The following is an 18,316-nucleotide window of genomic DNA, read 5'->3' as shown; positions in this document are numbered from 1 at the left end:
AGGAAGAAGTCCTGACTGCTCATGCCCCTGCCTTTGTGGGGTTAATCACTGGCAGAAACTGTCTAAGGAGCAGCTGACGAGTGTCAGGGCACTGAGCGAGGGGAGTTGGAGCTACCAAGTGGTATGCAGGATGCTCTCCCCAAACTTCATCCGAGTGGATCCTGGTGATGGGCACTATTCACCTGGGAATTGTAAAAGGAGCTGAAGGGTGAAATTCTGGGCCTGTCGGCCAAAACGGGTCACCTGCTCTGCTGGGCAAGATGAAAGGTTTCTTTCTTTTTGGTCTGGGCTGCTCACTGCCTTTCTAGACACAAAAGAGCAAAGCCTCTATCCTGTGGTCACTGTCCCGCATCTCTTTTTTTTATCATTATTTAATTATAGAGACCATGCTTTCTGAATGAGATACTGAAAGGCATGGTTGGATGCATGGCCTACGGGATGAAATATTTGAAATTAGGACAGTTGTACATAAGGACACTAGACTCACAATGAACTGACTCTTTCTACCTTGCCCCATTTACCTATAACCCAAATAAAGCTGTATTTGCCTTGTGCTCAATTTCTGTGCAGAACTGTATTAAATTTTAATGATTAGGAGAAACACGGCCAGCAAACAAAATAACGACAAGAAACCAATTCAAATATATGCTGTCTTCTCTTTTAAAGAATAGCCAAGATGGGAAGGCATTTACTTAATAATTAGCAAAACAGGTTAACTGAAAGGATTTCCCATTCATTGCCTTATTTGATCGTTATTGAACATTAGTCAGATGAGGATCATTCTTCCTGTTTTATACATGAAAAAACTGAGGCTTAAAGAACTGAAGAGATGTGCCCAGACTCCAACACATGCCTTCTGATACCTAGTTCAATGGGCTTTTTTCCTACACTTGTGTACGCGCGCACACACACACACACACCCCACTAGACTTCCTTCCATTCTGCATCCTAAAATATTGTTTTTATTTCCTGGCACTAATGTCAGCAAAAAATGATGATTGCCAATATAACTTCAAGAAATCCCAAGAGATTATCATTAACATTTGATTCCTAAACCCCAGTGAAGTGTGGAGCTTAGACATGAAGGAACAAACATCAGTGAAGCATACAAGCATTTTCACTCTCTCAGCCTCTCTAAACTAGATTAATACTTCAAAAAAAAAAAAAAATCCTACCAGAATACCTCTCTTCTAGCCAAAGAAGCATTCTGTCCCCATTCAACTCCGGGAACCCTGGTACAATAATTAACATGTGGCCAGAGGCCCAAACTCATTGGCACAGTACAGATTCTCAGATGAGAAACAGAGAAGCCCCAAATCCCACTCACATAAGGGGCTTATTGACATTATCTGTTGAAAGCATACAATTTCGAGGGAGACAGCAAGGCAGAGAGAAAGCAGAATTTTGGCTGTGGAAGAAGTAGGCGGGAGAAGGGGTACACATCTTCTCTGTTTCAAAGCCCCTTAACATTTTCACTAGAGCTTCCCTAAGTTCACACCCTCAAGTGGACTTTGCTACTGGCAAAGAGCGTTTCCCCAAAGACAGACGTCACAGAAGCCAAAATAATCCGGGTCAGTCAACACATTCCAGTTGTAAAACAGAAGGTTTCAGAGAGTTCCTGCAGGCAGATTAGTTGTGGGTGATGACTGGGTGCCCTGGGCTCAGGAGCAGCTGCTTGGTCTGGGCCTAACTCCAAGGAGAGAAATGGCCTCAGTGAGGGCAATGGCATTCAGATCCAGAAAACACCCAAAAGAAGGTGGTTTGATTATTAGAAGGAGAGAGAGGAAGGGGATTAGGGCTAAAAGCCCACATGATAGGCCAGAGGTCTGAAAAGTGCCATTATGAAGATGGATATGGACACAGGCATTCATTCTACTTGCTCTTGGGCCTTGCGCTGGGCATGGGATGTGGAAGACCCTAGAGATGGAGGACAACTCCTGCATCTTAGACAGTTAGCCTGTTTGTGCTTCAGATTCTTTTCAACCTGTAGATAGATACAGAACTCCCAGGTTACAGCCCAGCAGAGGGACCGCGAAGCATAGCTATACGTAGAAGGTGTACCAGCCTTCCTGACGACAAGATACCCTAAGGTTTCCCTGAGTCCCTTGACACAAAAAGTTTTTCCTGAGTGAGCACACTACTAGCATTATCCTGGTGTCACTTTTCTGGCACCCACTGAACCCTAGAGAAGACCCGGCTCCAAGAGGAAAGTACCAAGTCAGCACAAACAGATAACAAAGTCCATGCACTAAAGCTCATGGTCATTGGTGCAGTTATTTATTCGGCAATATTTGCTGGGTAATTTCTATGTGCTGGGGATACACTGGTAAAAAAAATAAGCATGTTTCCTCTCTTTGGGGTATTTACAATTCTGTGGGAAAGATACACAGTGAGTAAGTAATTAGATATTTACAAACCGTGACAAGTGGAATGAAGGAATGGACTAAAGGGTGGGGACAGGCAATCTGAAAGTAAAACATTTCGGCTGAAATTGCAGAGGTGAGGAAGCCAGCCATGGAAGCCTAGTAGCAAGAACAATGCAGGTGGAGAAGCAGTATGTGCAAGGGCCCTGAGGCTGTAAAGTGCACGGTGAGTTAAAGGAGGCCAGTGTAGCTGGAACATCAGGACTGGGGAGAGACCTGAACTATATAAGTTGGAGAGGAGGCTCTTGAAATGTACAATGCTTGAAAAATACCAAACACTTTCCTAGGTGTTACTATAGTTGAAAAAGCCCTTTGGGGTAAGTAAGGCTGATAGGATGGGCCCACTGAATCAATGAGGAAGACACTAGCAGATGTCACAGAGTTAATAGGAGAGCTGAGATTTGGAGTCAGTTCTGTTTCTAAGCCTAGGAATCTTTTAGTCTCTCTCTCTCTCTCATATATATATATATATGTACACACACACACACACACACACACACATATAATTATACATATGATTTACAAACAATGAAATATATAGACTTGAGTTTTGACAAATATATACTCATGTAAACAACATCTCAATCAAGATAGGGTACATTCCCATCACTACAGATAATTTGCTGCCACCTTTTGCAATCCATCACTCCTCCCCGCAACCAGAGGCAAACTCTAGCTATGATTTTTATACACGTAGATTAATTTTGCTTGTTCTTGAGCTTCATACAATGGAATCACACAGGATGTGCTCTCTTATGTCTGGCTTCTTTCACTCAGCATGCTTTTGAGATTCATTTACTCTGTGGCAAGTATCAACAGTTGGTTTTTTTTTTTGCTGAGTAGTATTCCATTGTGTGAATATACCACAATTTGTTTATCCATTTGTCTGTAGATGAACACCTGGGTTGTTTATAGCTTTGGGATATTAAGAATTAAGCTGCCAGGAACATTCCTGCACAAATCTTTTTGCAGATATATGTTTTCATCTCTCATGGGTAAGTACCTAGAAGTAGAGCTGGATCATAGGTAGGTGTATATTAAGTTTTTATGAAACTCACAGTTTTCCAAAGTTATGTCATTTTATATTCCCACAACAGTGTATGAGGAATTTTAGCCATTTTGGTAGATATAAAGAGGTAGTTTGAATTTGTACTTCCCTGATGACTAATGACGTTGAACACTTTTATGTGCTTATTGACCATTTGTATATGTTCTTTTGTGAAGTGTCTGATAGAATTACTTGCCCATTTTTGCTGCTTGAAGTGTTCTAAGTGTACTAAGAAGTTATTGCCTCCCTCAAGGTCATAAGATAGTCTCCTGTATTTTCTTCTAGAAGCTGTGTAGTTTTCGCTTTAGTTTATTTAGGTCTATGATCCATCATATTAATTTTTGTGTATTGACTAGTGGTGGACAGGCTTGTCAAGTATGAGGACTCCTTTATTTTTACTTTTTATTGTAGCATAACGTACATAGAGTCAAATGCACAAATCTTAAAAGTAAAGCTCAAAAGTTTTTACCTATATATACATCGATGGAGCTGTGCTGAGATCATTGGAGGACTCTTTCTGGCTGTCAGAAATATTTGTAACCTCTCTGTATTAGTATTACATTTAAGTAATAGTTATGGTAGCTTTTCATGATATTGAATTTTTTCAAATTCAATTTGAAGTTTGGTGCATGTGTGGATTTGTAAGCTCCAGCAATAATTCCTTGGCTGCCCAGTGGTCTGTGGCTTGCAGTTGGGGAGCAAATACACTATACCCCACTGACACATGGCTCCTGTCCTCAAGGAGCTTATAAACTACGAAGAGTGCTAGGAAATGCACATGAAAAACCATGCTGACTTACAGCAAATGACCTGTAACCATAAATCTGTTTTAAACCAAGGGCCAGAGACTTCAGAAGAAGGAATAAAATCACTGTGAGAGTGAATGAGAGGAAGCTGGAATGGAGGAGCCTTTTAGCCTAAAGATGGCTAGGATTTTGATAAATGGGGTTGATAATAGGAGGTAATTGCCAATGGAAGAATGGTTAAAAATAAGTGCCTTAGTTATAATCCAGTTGAAACTAGTTTAAGCAAAAAGGGAATTTTTTTGGTCCTTGTGACTGAGAGGTCTGGGGGTGTGGTGTGGTAGGGTGCTTCAGGTCTGGCTGGATGCAGGGGCTTTACTATATGGTTGGAGCTATGACTTTCTCTACTGTCAGACAGCTTCTTCTCACACATCACTATTATTCCCCAACCCTCATCTCCTCAGCTGGGCAACCTCAATTGAATTCTAGTATCTCCCTATCCAATTTCAGGAAATACTCTGGGTGGCCTCTCTTAGGTCTTGAGAGCTAGCAGTGGGGCGCAGCTACTCATATATCCTTGACCGAAAAACAGTCCTCTCCTCTATCGGGGAAGGTTGTCCTCTTTGACTGAGCACGCAGCTTCGGGAGGGATGCACTTGGAATGGTAAGGGAGGAAGGGGACACCCCGCCTAGCCAGCCAGATCAGCCAAATCAATCCTGGTGATCAGTGGGGTGACAGATGTCACAGCTAGATCGCCCTCACATCCTCTCTTGGGTCTAATGTCCACTGATGAACAAATCTCCGTGACTAAGGTAGATAGGAAATTCTCATTGGCTAGTCGAGGTCACGTGCCGTCCTAGGAGAGGCACAGGACACCACAGTTGACAGCCCATTAGTACCACATGGAATTGAGGGGTGAAGTTCTTTCAAAGAATCAGGAGGGGTGATAAAACATGCTGGACAGACAATATGGCTACTGTATTTCATAAAAAGAGAATGTGGGCTTCGAGTAGGAAATGTGAATGGTGAGCAAAGCAAGAGACTTTGCTCTGGACATTGAGGCCTGGGATGTCTGTATTTTCCCAACTGGTAGAGTCTTTGGCCCAGGTATAATTCTCTGCAGCCCAAGAGCTGTCTACTGAAAGAACCCAGGGCAGCCTGAGCAGCAGGGCATTCAGTGGCCTCTTGAGAAGAGTCATATAACACCAGGGTGTGACTTATGGGGTGTGCTGACTGTGAAGGCAACACAGAGAACAGACAGCTTTGTACAGTCCTTCTTGTGTCTATCTTTCTAGTGCATCTTCTCTATCATATTTGAGGCGAACTCCCCTTGTAGTTACAAAGATGAACTAAACAAGAAGAATTAGGCATTTTCCTGTCACTGTTTTGGACTGAAATGTCAAAGTTGGAAGAGTTCTTAGAGGTCATCTAGTAGTGGTATCAGCCACCTTGGGCCCATGGGCCAAATCACTTTCCACCTTTATTTGTGTAAATAAATTCTGACTGGACTGTAGTCTCATGCAGTTGATGACACATGTCTAGGGCCGCTTTCACGCTACGGAGACTGTATGGCCTAGACAGCTCAAGATATTTACTACCTGGCCCTTTGCCAGAAAAGCCAACCCTGGTCTAGTATGACAGTTCCCTACTCAGAAATGCCCTCCACGACATTAAATTCACCTCTGACACACGCCTGGGGTCAAAAGAGGTGATTCATGGCGAGTTTAGAATGGAGTCGGACATATAATAAGCACTCCTTAAATGTTAAACAAACAAAAGTCCTGAGTTATCAACACATACCTCTGTTCCCCTCTCCCAGTGGAATGATCGAGAGGCGGGTGTATCCTAACAATACCATGTGTTGATTAATTTGTATCTTTAAAGGGGGTTTTCCCAAGACATTCTGATATATTTCATTATTTTACTACTACTAATCATTACTGTGTGTTTTCCATGTGCCAGGGATCTATGTTCATTCCCTCACTCAGGGCTCCCCTAATATTCCCATCTTGAGAGGAAACTGAAGCTTTGGGGGTAAATCAAGTCATTGAAGGCTGCATAGCTAGTAAGTGGCCAAGCTGGAATTCAAACCCAACAGTCTGACTCCACAGCTCTAGTGCTTCTCTATCTAGGCATCTCGATTTGGTTAGTAACCTAGTTTTCTAAGTATCAGTTCGCACAATCCCAGAAATCGGAATCGGATAACAGGCCCGCCTGTGGGCCTGAGAATAGTAATGCTGACCTTAGTGCACAGCAGGTTACAGAACCACCGCCTCCCGCTCTGCACGACGCCTTCCCATCTCTTCCACTCACACCTGCACTGCTGCACTTAACCTGCCTCTCGCTGCCTCCGGGCTCTCCAGTCCGACAGGTATGTGTTGCCCGGGAGACCGTCCTAAATAATGCACAGCTCTGGTCGGGTCACTGCTCAGCTTAAAACCTCTCATGGCTCCTCACTGGCCATAGCCTGTAACAAATACTCTCTAGCCTGGCATTTAAAACTCTCAAAGATCTGATCCTCAACAACTCCCCAGCCTTATTTCCTCACTGTCCACCTACTCATACTCTAGAGAGTGTAGACAAGCTGGACTTCCTGACATTTCCCCAAACACTCGTCTGTTTATTTTGCCCTCCACCAGAGCCAAGAGCCCAGGATGCAGAAGTTGTGCAACAAGGGTTTGTGGAATGCTTGCCTGGAAGAATGAGTGACTAAGCCCATCTGGAATGCCCTTTCCTTCCCTTTTACTTTACCTAACAAAAGATTATTCACTTTTCAAGGTCTTCTCCACATAGTATTCCCCCAGGCCTTCCAAAGGAATGTGGCCAGTCTTCCTCTTTACTCTTCCTTTCCCTCTGAATACCCATGATGTTTTCCCCAGTATTTCAGTCACACATACTTGTGTCCTCCCCTCGGTGACGATGGAAGGAGGCAGTCTGAGGTCACGCTCCCTGTTCCGTGCATCTTTGATCTCACAGCGCCTGGCATGTCGTCATACACAGCACAGGGATTTGTGTCATTGCCCCAGCGAGTGGGAGAACAGTGCTGGAATATCCGACAGGAGACTGTGAGACCAGCCACTCCAATCCACACTTCTCCCCGCCCCTCACGACCTTCATTACATTGAAATAGGGAAAGTATGAAAAGGAGGAAGCAGGAGGAGCGACAGGAAACCTCACAGTCAAATCCACATGGTTTCGAACACCTGCTCCACCACTTCCCAGCTGATGTACTGTGGCCGGGTAACTACCTTCGAACCTCATTTCCCTTTTATGCAAAATGGGGATATAAATATTCCTCATTAAATTCATCCATTCACATATTCATTCCAGGCATCATTACTTCTTAAATGTGAGATATGGGGCCAACAACCTCTTCTCTGAGCTTCTGTTCCCTCTTTTTGGAAAATGAAGGTAATATTAGTGTCTACCTCCTAGGACTTTTGTGAGGGTTACGTGAGGTTATGTCTGTGAAGAGCTTAGCACCGTTGTTATGAGCCGTCATCACTCTGCTATAAGTGCTGTAATGTGTTTGGAGGACTCGGCGGTGAACAAAACAGACAAGCATGTCACAGAGCTATAATGTAACTTATAGTCAAAGAGGATAAGAGACAGAAGTGACGAAAACAAGCTACTGGGTAAAACAGTTACCCACTGTGGCAAGTTCTGTGAAGGATGGTATGAGCCAACATAACATGGGGACCTTCCTTAGATACAGAATGCCGGCAAGGCCCAGGTAGGATTGTTGCGAGGATTAAAAAATGATATATGTAAAACATTTATACTCAGACTATAGCTAGAAAAGAATGTCTCTTGATTAGGAGGAAGAGAAAAAAATTGATCTGAGGCTAAGGCATCTCGGATGGGGGCTGGGCTTCTCTTTGTTCCTAAAATACTTCCTCCTACGTCCCTTCTCCCTTCATGTAATAGGCCCAGGCTCTGTCTCTGCCCTTTGAAAGTGGGATTCATGGTCACTTGAGGTTCCTGCACCATATCACCCTGGCATCACACACAATTTTTCTTCCAGAACAACATATGCTAACTGTGAAAATATCTAATTTTGTGGTTGCCTTAGACTGTCCTTGGATGAGCAGGGTCTGGATCCCTGGGCTGTTTCCCCAGATTTCAAAAAGCAGGGAACAGGCCTCCGGCTGCCCCTGCTCCTGCACGCTGAGAGCAGCCTGCTGTGGGAAGATTGGCACTTCGTGGAGGGTGCTTCAGGTGCTTAAAATAGATCAACTGTGTCATTCGACTATTGCAGCGTAGTCGTTTCATTGGCCCTGCTGGTGAGGGCAAGAGATAACAGCCCATGGAGAAAGACCTGTGCTTTGCACAAAATTAAGCAGATGCGAAGAAGCAGCTTTGGAAATGACACAGGCGGTAGAGCGTGGAATTCTGAATTCTGCCAGGAGAGGGGGCGGGGCTGCTGCAGGAGCACACAGTAGTAACCACAGCACTGGGAGCAAGGGGGTGGCAAGTGGAGCCTGTCTGGACCCCTTGTCTGCTTGGCGATACACTTAGAAAACAGGCTAGAGACTTCTGGGTTGCAGGTCACAATCTAATAGCATCATGTGAATTGTCTAGGGATCACCTATACTCTCAGGCGAACTCAAAACCAACGTGTGGAGCCGGCTCTGGCCTCTCCCTACTGCTTCTTCAGTTCTCTTTCTCTGGCATATTCAAGTCCTTCCACCATTCTGGTCGCTCTTCCCTGAGCATGCTCCACATGATCACTGTCCACTCTGAACAAAATGCTTCAGACACAGCTTAATCAGGGTTCTGCAGAGTGTTGCTATGACCTCTTCCTGTCCGTGCAACCTGGAGTCACATCGTCCGGGATCCCACATGGCTCTGTTGCTACCTACTGAACTTGAGATCAACCCATCCCTCCCCCAGCCTTTTACTCCAATGGCTGCCATGCCTGGTGTCACAGACATTGGGAAGTCGTGGCAGTTGAGGAGAGGAAGAGTTCAAGTCATGCATGGGAGATACGACTCACCAGACTGGACATGGAGGAATGAAAGGGAAAGGTAGACTAGGATACGGTCCATTACTAACTTAGGCGACTGGGTAGATGGAGGTTCTAGCGATCAGCTAAAACCATAAAGTTGAAGCAGTTTTTTCCCCTTATTCTCTCTAAAGGGAATAAATTTATTAAATTTCAGGTTGAATTTAAATACCTTGGAATATATGGATGGGCAACTTAGCAGATAGTCAGAGAGATGAACCTAGAGCTTAGTAGAGAGGTCTTTATTGTAAAGAAAAAGAGAGCGAGTTCTTCATGAATAAATTAATTCATCAAATATATTTTGAGCAACTACTATGTGTCAGGCTCTGTGGTTTGCTTTCTACGAAGTATTGGCTACTCTGAATTCTTTCAGAGGAATGAAGAAGATGATGTTGGCATTATCCATGTTTTCACCTTTCTTTCTCAAGCAGGAGAGGTCTTGAGTAGCCACATGGGTTCAATGTGTAGTCTTTCAGTAATCGCTCCTAAGCTGGGTGGGTATATAAACTGACCTTACTTTTATAGGACACATGCTCTTGACTAGATCAGCGGTCCCCAACCTCCAGGTCATGGATTGGTACCAGTCCGTGGCCTGTTAGGAACCAGCCGCACAGCAGGAGGTGAGCGGCAGGCAAGCAAGTAAAGCTTCATCTGTATTTGCAGCCGCTCCCCAGCACTAGCATCACCGCCTCAGCTCTGCCTCAGATCATCAGGCATTCGATTCTCATAGGAGAATCAGTCCCTGCTGCCAAAGAAGCTGAGGACCACAGGACTTGATGTCCTCTACTGCATCAGGCATGTCCCATATGCCACAACAATCTCTGGAACAGTTCAGCTTCCCAGGGTACCTTCCTTTGGTCTGGAAAAGATGCCTAGTTATCCAGAATTTCCTTTCTTTGGTCTGTGCCTCCCCTTGCCCACTCACTTTCCCCTGGAAGCAAAGCTGACCTCTAGGAGATGGGAGTGGGCCATTGTTTGCCCAACTGTATCCACCAGGATAGATATCTCCCTGCTGGGAATGGCTCAGCTGGAGAAAAAAGGACACGTGGTAGAGTTTTGCTCTCTTCAAGAAGACTTTAATAGCATGGCAGTGTTAATCAATTGCTAACTCCAGACAGGACTTTCTGTCAAAATAATTAACAGATATGCTACAGTTTCCGCATCTCTGTGTTTGATATACTTCTCCATGTTTGATGTTATATTGATCATCTGCTAGACAGGGGTTTAAATATTTAAAGCTTACAGTAGCAAGGTAACATAAAAATATTAAGCTGTTTTTGTGCAACTTAATAGGAAGTTGTGGCCACTATGGCACACTGGAGACCAGTACTTGCCCCACTGAAAGCAGGCAATCCTGACTTGTCACACGGGAGAATAGGGCCAGGGATGCAAGATCTTCCAGTAGTTTTTTTAAGAGAAGCTATACATCCCAATTTTCATCTCCCAATTTCCCAAGTGGCAAATAATTCGAATTCATTGAAAATCTGGTGTAGGGCAGATAAAACATGTCCTATCATGTTGCCCACCAGCTTGCCCGTTTTGCCAGGCCCATTTGATCCACAAAGGCAAAGGCCATGTCCATTATATTTACTGCTGTGTGCCCAGCATCAGGCCCAGTGCAGAGTTTTTGGCCAGTAAATATTTGTTGAGTGAATGAACAAATGAGCAATCCAATTCTTATTCCCCACGTTGGACATTCCCGGAAACTGAGCAGATTGAAAACCAATACCATGACTGTAAATTCCGTTACGCTATTGATATGTGACAGTCGTACGTAAGTGGGGGTCAGGTGGGGAGTGTTTTCTGCAGGCAGACCGACTGTGGACTACTAAGCCACTGCGGTTCTCCCGCGTGGGGACCTCCTATGTATGAACTCTTCCTTTTAGGTTCTCAAGGAGAGGCTCCATCTCCGCTGGTCAGAGGTGGTGAAATTAGGGTTTAAACATCAAGACTAGGCAGATAACCTTTGTGACATGAGTGTTTAATAATCGACTATCGGCACCCTGCACTAGCCCTGGGGAGTAGCTGGTATTTAGAGGAAGCCAGTCCACGCGGAGGTCTTCTCCTTGAGGAGGGGCGGCATTTACTTGACAAACGCTATGTTATGAATTTAATCGTGTTCCACCCCTCTAATTTAGGTTGGAGTCCTAACCCCCAGTACCCCAGAATTTGAAAATAGGGTCTTTGCAGAAGTAAACAAGTTAAAACAAGGTCTATGAGGATGGGCCCTAATCCAATATGACAGGCGTCCTTATCAAAAGGGGAAATTTGGATACAGACACACATAGAGGGAAGGTGACATGAAGAGACAGTGGGAGAAGACCAAGAAGGGGACCTGAGGGCAAGAGGGAGCCGATGTAATGAGGGAGGATGGCTCTGGGTACCACTGCACGTCGTATGCGTGATACCCCCAACCTCAGGGATGAGCTGGCGCTGGGTTTGGTGCCAAGGAAAGCCACAGCTCTCAGGAACTCTGGGAGTTGCAACCCAAGTGAGGGGCACAGCATTTATGGGACACAGAATTGACTCGAGTGCTCAGGGCCTCTGGCACCCTGGGGTGAGCTCAGTCTCCCGTGGACCAAGGAGAGAGGCCTGCAAGAGATCGTTTCTTCATGGCCCTTAGAGAGTACCAATCCTGCCCAAACCTTGTTTTTGGACTTTCAGCTTCCAGAACTGTGAGACAATACATTTCTGTTGTTTAAGCCACCCAGTTTGCCATACTTTGTTATGGCAGTTCTAGCAAACTCATATACACTATTTCTACTAGTGATATATAGATATTTGCTCTATGCTAGGCACTGTTTTTAAGCAATTCACAACTGCAAACTTACTTATCCTTTATAACAACTCTATGACAGAGGCATTACTGTCATGCTCCCTGTGATTATCATTTGAGATGAGGAGCTCAGGTACCAAAAAGGGAAGTGACTTGCCCAAGGACACATAGCACGTAAAGGGCAGGGCTGGAATTTGAATCCAGCTATTTAGTTTCTTTCTGTGCCCTTAGGAACTACGGGAGAACAATTTAACTGGCGAAATACCCAAAAAGTAAAAGGTGCTTACATACTTCTGGTTGTTTTCTGTTCTTGTACAATGGTATCTTGTACAATGGGTATCGGCCAGTTGTTGACCGCTCACCACAGCAGATGTTATCTCAGCAAGATAAAGCTTTTGCCAGATAGGAAAGCTGGCGTTTAGAACTGATATCACTTCCTTTACATAATACAAGTGCTCTTGAAATCACATTGCGATTTTCAGAGATGTGTTATATTCATCAGATTGATATATGGTTTTTAAATTGTTCCTTACATTATTCCTCTACCCCTCGTTAGCCTCAAGTAATCATTTGTCAACAACTGCTTCATTCATTTGGGAAGCACCGTTTTAAAAAAATCTCTGTCCTTATAAAGTATACAATCTACTTTATCCGTTTTACAAATTTAGAATTTCTTTGCAAATTTAGAATCTTACTGTGCTTTTGTTTGTAATGGAACCTTTTTTCAAGGAATTCTTAGAGTTCCTGACCTGGACGATGGCGTTAGCAGAGGAAGGTCGTCATGCTCCTTGAGCTGGGTATCTTCAGAGCTGAACTCTCTGCCTCTCCAGATCACTCTGCTCCCCTTCTCTACCTTGCAGTGTCCCCGGGAGGCTGACCACGATGGACCACCAACTCTTTTCCTTGCTCTCTGGCTCTTGGCTAGATGGGGCCAATGGGTGGCACCCTAAGAAATCCAAGGGAGGGAGTAGAGAGAGGCCAGGGTTTCTTCCTTGGGGTGTTGCCATGGGCTGGCTGCCTTTCTGGAGCCAGGGGCCACAGCTCCTAGCAGGCAGTCCTTACCCTACAGCTTACTGGGTCTCTGGGTTATGTACTTTTACTTTTTAATTTTTGGCCCGTCAGGCCTGAGGGCAGTTGTGGTAAGAGTGGTCATGGGCCTTCCAGTGCTGGCCCATCCTGGCTTCTCCTTGTTTGTTTCTCTACACCTTTCTTGCACACTTGCAAAGACTCTTTCTATTTCACTCCCCTCAAATTTCCCATCTGTTCCCTGCCAGGACCCTAACTGATAGACTCCCCTTCTCCTTCATTCTATAATTCAATCAGGTGCTAGGCTGTGCAGACTTTCTTTTCTAAAGGATCTTTCCCCTTATTTCTATTCTTACAGCCTTCAAAATCGTGGCCCTGAGACTTTTCCTGAACTAGGGTAATTGTCTCTCCCCTAGGACCCTAACTTCCTGTCTTGCCCATTTTGACCCATGCCACAGACAGCACTAGGTTAATAATCTTCCTGAAGGCTTCCTGAAAGCTGTGGCTTTCCTACATACAGAAACCGTGCTGGCTACAATACCAGCAAAACTGGCTCATTTTCAACCAGATGGTTTGGCTCCTATGATATCGTCATTCCAGAACTTTGCTCTACTCAGCGGTCAACTTAACTTCAGGTTCAATTCCATTCCCTGAGACCCAGTGCCCAGGACTTTCTCATGTTATTTCGCTTAATCCTCACAACAGCCCTGCATGCTGGCATTACTGCTCACATTTATACATGACAAAATTCAGGCTCGGAGACGTAATCTGTCCTGTCCAAGATCCTAGAGAGAGTACATCGTAGATCTTGCAATTAAACTCAGGAATCCATACCCCAAAGCTCAGGTCCTTACTGCTCCAGGATGGTGTTGCTTATCCCATGACACCTTTGTGGGAGTTGCATGACCCCTCGATGCTGTCTTAAACAAAACTTGTTGGCTTGCCAGTGCAGGATAGACACCAAGGAAGGGGCCCAAGGGCAGGAGGAAGCCAACAAAATAAGGCTTTTGGTACCACTGCACATCATATGCGTGATGCTCCCAGCCTCAGGGATGAGCTGGCGCTGGGTTTGGTGTCAAGGAAAGCCACAGCTCTCAGGAACTCTGGGAGTTGCAACCCAAGTGAGGGCACAGCATTTATGGGACACAGAATTGACTCGAGTGCTCAGGGCCTCTGGCATGCTCGGGTCAACACAGTCTCCCCCTGGCTTTGGACCTAGAGGCTTGGGAAATGCTGGGGCCAATATGGCAATGGGAGACTCTGATAGGGAACAACCAAACATTTATTGTTGCCTAAGAATATGCACATTAGACAGTGGCGTCCTCGTGGCTCTGGGGATTGTGTGAGAGCAAAGGGTCTGGGGTCAGCTCCTTCCTTGCTTTTATGGGTTCAGGAAAATAGCCCGTGATCACATGGATGAGTGTGATGACAGTGACGAGGCTGTGAAGGAACCAGGCCAGGGAGCATGGAGAGCCTACGGCAGGGGATGTCAGCTGGACTGGGGGGCGGAGAGGGCTTCTGCAGCGGCAGTCTGGGTGAAGGGGAGTGGTACGCAGAGGGTCTGGTGCTGGAGGGAGAGAGCTCTCCAGGAGGGAGTAAGAGCGCGTGCAGAGTTGGCAGGAGCGGGCCCTTAGAGGGCATGGGAGGAGCGAATGTGATGGGAACGTGAAGAATGGTGCAGTGTGGATGAAATGGGCGTGAGCGAGACTGGGCCAGGCCACATGGGACACTGCAGGCCCCACTGAGGGGTCTCTTCTCACATCTTAAGAGCAACGGGATCTGCGTTTTAAGCCGAGCATGATGCAGAGGGTGGATGGGGGAGAATGGTGGGGGTTGGAGCGGATGAAGGGAGACCAGTTAGGGGCCTGCCTCAGTAGGTCACGAGACTAATGGCGGATTCTTGGAATTAAGTTGGGTGTGGGCAGGGGGAAGGAAAGGCTGGCTGGCGGCCCACCCCCACAGAGGCCGAGCTAGAGATGATCACTGTTTCCCCTTCCTTTGCCCTGAAGCTCTTCGCCCACAGGAGCAGGCCGGCTCGGTGTGAGCCCAGGGCTCCTGAGCCCTGGGAGTCCTGCTCATGCCTTTGGTGTCTTGCTCTCTCTACGGGGAGCTCTCCTTCCCCTCCCGATTGGCTCCAAGGGCCAGGCCCCACCTGTTACACTCTGCCAGGTCTGAACCACCACCCTACTCCATCTTCTCCTAAATTACCCCTTTCTCTCAAATTCCTGCTTTGTGGTGTTCTGAAGCTCAGCTAAATTTCATCAGAAGAAAGAATTCTGATGAAACTGAAATGCACACTGAGGCATTGCTGACTGAGCACTCCCTCGTTTTTGCCATCTGAGACGTGTTTCTTATTAATAAAAACAATTTACGTATGTTTGCAAAGCATTTTCTCCTAATCCTATTTAATCCTCAAAATCACACTTCTGGGATTCCTCTAAATTTATGATGAAGGTATGATGTCAGAGAGGTAGAGTGACCTGCTTGCTAATGTCATAAAGTCAACAATGACAAGTCACGGCTACCACTGCAGTGACGATGACAGTCTGACCACCATCACTGATGTGATGCCAGCTATGTCCTACGTACCACACTCCGTATTTTACACAACAATGTTAATCACGTATCTCCATTCCACGCCGAGGGAGGTCCCACCACTGCCATTCTGCAGATGAGATAACCATGCTGAAGACCACAGTGAACAAAGGAGGACCGGAACCTGGAACCACCTGGTTCCAGGCCCCGAGCTCTGTCACCTCTTACGCGCTGCCCTAAGTTGGAAGCCCTTCGCTCCCTTTCTCCTCATGAAGTGATTAGGAACTTAATTATAAGCTCATGCTTTGCCCTCACTTCCGTGGTGACATTTGAACCATGGATTAGGAGCGGCATGCACTGTCGAAATGGTATGCATACAAATGCCTTTCATAGTCCAACAACTAACTCCATGGCTTGAAAAAGTTAGTGAACATTAGCCAGAAGTTTTCACCTATAAAACTAGAATAATAACGCCCATCTCACAGGCTGGGCGTGAGACTGTGGGGAGATCGTGCAGGTGAAATGCTTAGCACAGTGGCTGGCAGAGCATGAGGACCCAGTAGGTGGAGGTAAGAGAAAAACTGAGTAAGAATTTCTCAGGTTAAATTTCAGGCATGAGGGTTATGTTAAGAGGAAGAGGAGAGCATTTTCGCTTAGATCAGGTCACCCCAGGGATATCCTGCCAACACCCTGTCCCCACGCCCTGGTGACCCTGTCATTCCTTCACTCCCATGTGGTCTGATTTCTTTCTCCATGTTCACAATCTCAGGGTTGGGAGGAGCCTCCGTGATGATGGAGCCCAGCCCCCAACCCCCGAGTGAGTCTCTCCACAGTGACCCCCCAAGTGGCCCTTTAGAGAAGCACTTCTTCTGTGGGGACCTCAGTGACCTCCAAGGCTGCCCAAGTCGTTCTACTCTATTTTCCACCACTCCTGGAAAACAAAACACTCTCCCTATGTATGGGCTGGAATGACATTTTTGTCGGTCCTTATCTTCTACAGTACTCAGCTCTACTGGTCATTATTTCTTAAAAAAAAAAAGTAAAATCTCTTGTTTCTGTCTTTCAAGAATACTCAGTGTTGCTAATAGGACGAGAGTTCCTTATGATTCTAGAGAGAGAAAAGGGCAGGGTCGGTTGTTGGTTACTTAATATCTTAGTTTCTTGAAAATAGATGGGTTATCTTTCTCTTCCGTCATTTAGTGGGAAAAGACTCCAATAAACACAATTTTTCCTAGAGATAGTGAGACGTGACAGGCTGTTCACATCTTTATTTGTCTGAAAGCACCAGATGCAAACATGTGGCCCACTAAGAATTTTGCTCTTTCCCCGAGCCTGGTGAGAAGCCAAAGCACTGTTCCAGACTGGCAAAATCAAGAGACAAATTCTTTGGCTGTAAGAGGCAGAGGGAGTCCAGCCTCGCTCGCTTGCCTAGCATAGCTATGTAATACACAAAGGAAGGCAGCAGAGAGATGAGTCATACAAATATATAGTAAATAAATATATTTCATTTCCATCTCAGTAGCTTTCGCTGTTTCCCTTTCTTCCATGCCAAAAGCCTTGAAATGGAAAGAAGGTGAGGAAGTAGTGGGTTTGGTCTGGACATAGCCTCGGAAGGGACTGATTTTTCTGGCCTTGCTGCTCAGCTCTAGCTTTTTTAGAAGCAACTTGTCGATTCTTAGATTAGAAGGGTCTCGAATTCAACCCCTCTCATTTTACAGAGGAGCAATCTGGGATCCAGAGACGAGACTGATGGGAAAGTCATAGACCCAAGGAAGTGAATATTCCTCGGGGTCCCCCAGTTCAACAACCTCACCTGCTGCTGGAATGACCCAGACAAGCTCAGCTAACGAGGAAGTGGGAGGGATGACTTGACCCAGAGCTCCCCTTCAGGGTGTGCTCAGGCCACTTGCCCCAGCAGGTGCCCATGGTCAAAGGGACTAACTACATTGCAAACAAATGGACTGGGCCTCCTTGTATTCTGACTGCATTTCTCAACAGCTGGGGCCCAGCCCAGTAGCAAAATGTCTGGTCCCAGCTCTGCAAAGCAGTTGTTGCCTCTGACATGTTAAGGGACCTGGCCAAAGGGCTTGTCTGTTTTCTCTCCTTCTGGGGATGGCTAAACAGCCTATAGCGCTGTGGAGAAATTAGCTCGGGGTCCATGGGGTTGCAGGCACTCGAGGAGAGGGTTATTTTACAATTTCCAGACCCAAAGGTGGCTTCGTGATGATTTGTTTATCAAACTGCTGGGTCCCTTCCCACTGCCTGCCCACACACGTCCGCCCACTGAGGGCCAGCCTCCCTGCTCCTCGCAGCTCCAGAACAAGTGGAGCCTTCCATGGCTTTCCAGCTGTGCGCAAGGAGTTCTCCTCAGAGCCCCCACAGTCAGACAATGGCCACACTACTGCTTCCGAGGCCTTCCCAGGCATAGCTAGAAGGAGGCAGAAAGCTTTCCCTGCAGAGGCAAGCGGCACTGCCGATAAAACATTAGCAAAATTATCATGAAAAGCTAGACCCGTATTCCTCTGCCGGGAAGCACAGAAAGGACCAAGAAGGAGCCTGGGGGCCGTGTGTCCACCCAGATGACAGGCTTCCTTCCTCCTTTCAGGCAGCCCCAGAGCAGGCTTCTGCACCTCCGCCTCCACCCTGTTCCCATGGCAAAGGAGAGGAGGACCCACTTACTGCTCGTGTTCATGATGATGCCTTTGCACTGGGTCTTTCATTCAATACGGAAGCCCCGGTCGCTTTTAAAATCTTCCGAT

General features: G+C 46.1%; 1 protein-coding gene across 5 annotated transcripts in view; it reads right to left on the bottom strand.

Moving 5' to 3' along the window:
* The window catches only part of ABLIM3 (actin binding LIM protein family member 3), a 99,551-nt gene extending 81,235 nt beyond the window's left edge, over positions 1-18,316 (bottom strand). For all 5 annotated transcript variants that reach the window (XM_025043004.1, XM_025043002.1, XM_025043003.1 and 2 more), the window contains exon 1: positions 18,237-18,316. In XM_025043004.1, coding sequence (XP_024898772.1) covers positions 18,237-18,249 — 13 coding nt within the window. In that variant the 5' untranslated portion in view covers positions 18,250-18,316. The remainder of the gene's footprint in view (positions 1-18,236) is intronic.

This window comes from Pteropus alecto, unplaced genomic scaffold, assembly GCF_000325575.1.
Source record: "Pteropus alecto unplaced genomic scaffold, ASM32557v1 scaffold40, whole genome shotgun sequence".
NCBI classification, from domain to species: Eukaryota; Metazoa; Chordata; class Mammalia; order Chiroptera; family Pteropodidae; genus Pteropus; species Pteropus alecto.
The sequence above is the reverse complement of the archived record's forward strand: the minus strand, read 5'-3'. Positions and strand labels throughout refer to the sequence as shown.